Source organism: Bubalus bubalis, chromosome 16 (genome assembly GCF_019923935.1).
Source record: "Bubalus bubalis isolate 160015118507 breed Murrah chromosome 16, NDDB_SH_1, whole genome shotgun sequence".
NCBI lineage: Eukaryota > Metazoa > Chordata > Mammalia > Artiodactyla > Bovidae > Bubalus > Bubalus bubalis.
In genome coordinates, this window is record NC_059172.1 from 5,777,404 (window position 1) to 5,784,212 (window position 6,809).

The following is a 6,809-nucleotide window of genomic DNA, read 5'->3' on the forward strand; positions in this document are numbered from 1 at the left end:
TGGCATAGTCAATAAAGCAGAAATAGATGTCTGGAACTCTCTTCCCTTTTTAATCATGCAGTGGATGGTGGCGATTTGATCTCTGGTTCCTCTGCCTTTTCTAAAACCAGTTTGAACATCTGGAAGTTTTCGGTTCATGGATTGCTTAAGCCTGGCTTGGAGAATTTTGAGCATTACTTTACTAGCATGTGAGATGAGTGCAATTGTGTGGTAGTTTGAGCATTCCTTGGCATTGCCTTTCTTTGGAATTGGAATGAAAACTGACCTTTTCCAGTCCTGTGGCCACTGCTGAGTTTTCCAAATTTCCTGGCATATTGAGTGCAGCCCTTTCACAGCATCATCTTTCAGGATTTGAAAGAGCTCAACTGGAATTCCATCACCTCCACTAGCTTTGTCCATAGTGATGCTTTCTAAGGCCCATTTGACTTCACATTCCAGGATGTCCGGCTCTAGGTGAGTGATCACACCATCATGATTTTCTGAGTCATGAAGATCTTTTTTGTACAGTTCTTCTATATAGGAGATGATTGGGGGCAGGAGGAGAAGGGGATGACAGAGGATGAGATGGCTGGATGGCATCACCGACTTGATGGACATGAGTCTGAGTGAACTCCGGGAGTTGGTGATGGACAGGGAGGCCTGGCGTGCTGTGATTCATGGGGTCTCAAAGAGTCAGACACGACTGGGCTACTGAACTGAACTGAACACATCTGCAAAAGACAGGTGACTGAGGAAAAAAATACATGGGGCTGCTGAGCTTGGGACTGATCCTTATCACTAATATGGTCATACCAATAATCCCAATTGGAGTGAATATGTACATCAGTAAGAAAACCACAAAGAAAAGGGGTTGCAATTCAAGATGGTTAGTTAATCCCAAAAGAATAAATTTGGTCACATTAGTAAAATTGAACATTTTCTTAAATCTGATACAGATCGAGATCAGTTCAGTTGCTCAGTCATGTCCAAGTCTTTGTGACCTCATAAACGGTAGCACGCCAGGCCTCCCTGTCAATCACCAACTCCCGGAGTTTACCCAAACCCATGTCCACTGAGTTGGTGATGCCATTCAACCATCTCATCCTCTGTCGTCCCCTTCTCCTCCTGCCCTAAGTCTTTCCCGGCATCAGGGTCTTTTCCAATGAGTCAGCTCCTCACATCAGGTGGCCAAAATATTGGAGTTTCAGCTTCAGCATCAGTCACACCAATAAACACCCTGGACTAATATCCTTTAGGATGGACTGGTTGGATCTCCTTGCAGTCCAAAGGACTCCCAAGAGTCTTCTCCAACACCACAGTTCAAAAGCATCAATTTTTCAGCTCTCAGCTTTCTTTATAGTCCAACTCTCACATTCATACATGACAACTGGAAAAACCATAGACTTACACAGACATACTAGACAGACCTTTGTTGGCAAAGTAATGTCTCTGCTTTTTAATATGGTGTCTAGATTGGTGATAACCTTTCTTCCAAGGAGTAAAGCGTCTTCTAATTTCATGGCTACAATCACCATCTGCAGTGATTTTGGAGCCCAAAACAATAAGGTCTGCCACTGTTAGAAATGGACTTGGAACAACAGAATGGTTCCAATTTGGGAAAGGAGTCCATCAAAGCTGTATATTGTCACCCTGCTTATTTAATTTCAATGCAGAGTACATCTTGTGAAGTGCCAGGCTGGATGAAGGACAATCTGGAATCAAGATTTCTGGAGAAATAACAATATCCTCAAGATGATGACATCACCTTTATGGCAGAAAGTGAAGAACTAAAGAGCCTCTTGACGAAAATTAAAGAGGAGAGTGAAAAAGTTGGCTTAAAACTCAGCATTCAGAAAACTAAGATCATGGCATCTGGTCCCATAACTTCACGGAAATTGATGGGGAAGCAATGGAAACAGAGAGATACTTTATTTTTGGGGGAGAGGGCTCCAAAATCACTGCAGATGGTGACTCCACCCATGAAATTAAAAGATGCTTGCTCTTTGGAAGAAAAGTTATGACCAGCCTAGACAGCATGTTAAAAAACAGAGGCTTTGCCAACAAAATCCGTCTAGTCAAAGCTATGGTCTTTCCAGTAGTCATGTATGGATGTGAAAGTTGAATTGGAAAGAAAGCTGAGTGGTGAAGAATTGATGCTTTTGAACTGTGGTGTTGGAGAAGATCCTGAGAATCCCTTGGACTGCAAGGAGATCAATCCAGTCAATCTGAAAGCAAATAAACCCTGAATATTCTTTGGAAGGACTGATGTTGAAGCTGAAGCTCTAATATTTTGGCTACTTGATGTGAAAAACTGACTCCTTGGAAAAGATCCTGGTGCTGGGAAAGATTGAAGGAGGGAGGAGAAGTGGATGACAGAGGATGAGATGGTTAGATAGCATCACCGGCTCAATGGACATGAGTTTAAATAAGCTCCAGGAGTTGGTGAAGGACAGGGAAACCTGGCTTGCTGCAGTCCATGGGGTTGCAAAGAGTCGGACACAACTTAACAACTGAACTGAACATCACAATGTGGTCAATATGAATAGCACTTCATTTTTCAGCTACCCAAACCATATAAATGAAACTAATAGACTTATATAATTTGAATAAATGTATAACAATATAGCAGAGAAGGCAATGGCGACCTACTCCAGTACTCTTGCCTGGAAAATCCCACGGATAGAGGAGCCTGGTAGGCTGCAGTACATGGGGTCGTGGAGTCGGACATGACTGAGCGACTTCACTTTCACTTTTCACTTTCATGCATTGGAGAAGGAGATGGCAACCCACTCCAGTGTTCTTGCCTGAAGATTTCCAAGGATGGGGGAGCCTGATGGGCTGCCATCTATGGGGTTGCACAGAGTCGGACACAATTGAAGTGACTCAGCAGCAGCAGCAGCAGCATAACAATATAGAATGCTTGGGGCTGGTGCACTGGGATGACCCAGAGGGATGGTATGGGGAGGAACGTGGGAGGGGGTTTCAGGATGGGGAACATGTGTACACCCATGGCGGATTCATGTTTATGTATGGCAAAACCAATACAATATTGTAAAGTAATTAACCTCCAATTAAAATAAATAAATGTATATTTTAAAAAAATTCCTGTCCAATGACTTGGGTTCTCAGAGTTCTTTTTAGTCCAAGTTTCTCCATGAAAATGTCCCCCAAGAAAAAAGATATACATTTGGACAAATTATTACTGGACTAAGAAAAGTCATTGTATATAGAAAATAAAAATAATACAATTAGCACTATATTTACTTAGAAAGCAATTTCCTGCTAAACAGTTCTTTGATCAAATCTTTCACATCCTTGTTCCTCAGGCTGTAGATCATGGGGATCAACACGGGGATCACTGTGGTGTAAAACACAGCCACCAGTTTCCCCTGCTCCACAGACTCTTCTGAAGGGGGTCTAAGATACATGAAGAAAAGAGTTGTATAGCAGATGGTGACAGCTGTCAGATGGGAGCCACAGGTAGAGAAAGCTTTGTGCCTGTCTTCTTTGGAATGAATCTTCAGGATGGCAAGACAAATATAAAGGTAAGAAATCAGAATGATGAGAAGAGAAAAGGAAAGGTTACATCCAGCCACACAAACATGGACAATTCTTTGTTGTAGGTGTCAGAACAAGCCAGCTTAATCAGCGGTAGGTCAGCACAGTAGAAGTGATTAATTTCTCTAGGGCCACAGAATGCTACGTTGTAGGTCCACATGGTCTCCATAAGCCCAACGAGTGCTCCATATGCATAAGGCACCATGATGAAGGATGTGCACACACTCTTAGACATTCTGCTGCCATAAAGCAGAGGGTTGCAGATGGCCATATACCGATCAAAGGCCATGACAGCTAGGATATAGATCCCTACATGGACCAAGGCAATAAAGAAGTAACACTGCACCAGACAAGCAGAATAAGTAATGGTTTTCTTCTCTGATAAAAAAATTGCCAGCATCTTGGAAGTCACATTGGCAGAGAAGCACAGATCTACAAAGGATAAATGGCTCAGGAAAAAGTGCATGGGGGTGTGGAGGCGGGCATTAATCTGGATGAGAATAGTTATGCCCAGATTCCCTGCCACCATGGCTATGTAAATGGCCAAAAAGAAGAGAATCTGCAATTTCAGGCAATTGATCAGTCCAAGGAGAATGAACTCAGTCACTGAAGTGATGTTTCTTCTCATAGTTTGCTCTATGAGATGAGAGATCTGTGTATTTATATTAGATAACAGGAAAATGAAAAATAAATGTCACTATGTCACTCATGACCTTCTCACTAATTTCGTTTCTTTCTTAGCAATTTTATTTTCACTCTATTTCCACTGGTGTTCATTCTAAGTAAACATAATCTCAGCCTGGAACTGGAATCTAGTGGTATTCAAAGCATCTTTTTATTTTTTTTGACATAGCCCTCTATTTTTTATTTCCTTATTTTCCATTTCCTATCTAATTAGGATTTATTCACTGTTTTCTTTCTCCAGTTTCTCCTTGTCTTTCTTGGTCCTGGGCTTTTATTGGCAAAACATACTTTGTGTGCATACTTGATCCCAGATATCACCATCAGGTTTATTTATCCTTATCTCCAATTATATAAAGATATGGGAATTTAAAAAGAAAAAAAAAAGATGGGGTATCAAAGGAAATATTTTCCCAAATGGCCTTACACATTTTGGATAAATTTACCTAACCAGTTTCTTACTGGAGAATCCAAAATAATTATGTATTTCAGTACACACAGTGGTTTCCTACTACCCAATGCTATATCAATAAACCTCTCTTGAGTCTTCATTTATAAAATAATCTTTTTATCTTGCTGTTGATGACTTTCTCCCATGGACTTCAGAGTCCTCATCTATTCAATATCAGATTTTGTCTAAATAATTTTAAATGAGTTTTATTTTTTGCTAGAACGAGTATAATTCCTGCTGAATCTGTCTCTCTTTTAAATTATTTCATACAGGTTTTTTGGGGGGAGGGGTGGGATATTCTTTCAACAGATATTATTTAAAAAGGTTTATATGATTGTCAAGTGCTCACTGTAATATGGTTACTCAGTGTCTGTTAAATACTGAATGAATGAAAATAATGTTATTTGTAGAATGATGAGTGTAAACGCAGACCAATCTAAATAAGAAATATATGCAGTGATTCATTTTAACTAGCTAAGACATTAAGATAGCTTTCAAAACTGCTTTTGTTGTCATCTGACTCCTACCGGGTGAAGATCCAAAACTTAAAGAGTAAGAGAAAATGCAGCTACAGAAGTCAGGATTTTCATTCCTATCTGACCCAAGGAAAGATTCTCTCAGAGATATTAGTCGCCCAAGTGATGAGTTTGCTAAGAATGATTTATACCTCCCGTATAATTTGGAGCTTTTATCCCTAAAGCATTTTTTAGCACACTGAAGAAATAAATGCAATGTTATTGCAAGAGAAATCTCCTGAGAAATATTAATTTATATGGATTTATACTCATTGGAGAAGGAAATGGCAACCCACTCCAGTACTCTTGCCTAGAGAATCCCATGGACAAAGGAGCTTGGTGGGCTACAGTCCACGGGTCGCAAAGAGTTGGACACGACTGAGTGACTTCACTTCACTTCACTTTCACTATACTCATTAGAGTCTTGGCATTTTCACCATGATATTGCATCATTTTGTAGTTATTTTGAACCTGATGGCTTTGGATTATCAAGAGATTTTTGCATTATGGATCACCACTTTTTTCAATTGGGTCAGTAGAACAATTAATAAAGATGGTTACATAATTCATACACTATGATGTTTCTGTGTTATCATTTCCATCTGAATGGTGTTTTTGTAAGCGCTTTCCCCTAAATTACTATTGAGTGAATGCTTGCTAAAAAGACTTTAATATCCAGAATTAAGTGATTAAATTATAAGACACAGGGAGAAAAATCACTTGGACAAGGTATCATAATGAGTTGTAGTAAAGTCAGTGCAAAGTGTGAGGTCCAGGTGTTGGAAAGTAATATTTTATGGAAACTTGATGAGCATGTAATTTAGCAATATTGCTTATTTGACCACAAATGAAAATATACAGGATAAAGGTGAAGATAGCATTACTGCATTTTCTTCCAATTTACCAAGTATTCAATTATTATCTTCTTCAAGAGATACAAAGATAAAAATGGTATAAACCCATGTGCTTAAGTAGTTCTTAGTCTAACTGGAAAATCTGGAGACAGGTGAATCTTTCAATACAACATATCATTCGAAGGGTATATTGAAATCAAAGCTCTCACTATGGTTTATACTATGTATGTATGTGTGTATATATATATATATATATATATATAGACTTATACAATGGAATATTATTCAGTCAAAATAAAAGAGGGTAACTGCCATTTGCTACAACATGAATGACCCTTGAGGATATTACATTAAGGGTAACAAGTCAAACAGAATGAAAAGTATTAAATACTCTGATCTTTTTGTGGAATCTACATCAGACTCACAGAAGTATAGAATGGAACTATGATTATCAGGACCTGGAGGGTAGGGAAATGAGAAGAAGTTGGCCAAAGGAACAAACTTCCAGCTATAAGACAAATTCTGGGAATCTAATATACAGCATAGTGGCAACACTTAACTATATGATATATATGTGGAAGTGCTAAGAGAGTAGGTGTTAAAGGTTTTCACCACCAAACAATAACAACAAGAAATTGTACTTGTGTGAGATGATAGATGTGACAACTAATATTATTATGATAATCATTTTGTAATACAATATATAAAAATATATACAATATCACATCTTAAGCTTATACAATATTTTATGTCAAATACATACAATAAAGC

The 6,809-nt window shown here is 38.8% G+C and overlaps 1 protein-coding gene across 1 annotated transcript; it reads right to left on the reverse strand.

Moving 5' to 3' along the window:
- Window positions 1-3,239: 3,239 nt before the first annotated feature.
- Window positions 3,240-4,165, reverse strand: LOC123464961 (olfactory receptor 5M8-like). The gene is given in 2 exon segments (XM_045162847.1): window positions 3,240-3,574; window positions 3,577-4,165. Coding segments are annotated over 2 exon segments (924 nt in total).
- Between the last annotated feature and the right edge of the window lie 2,644 nt (window positions 4,166-6,809).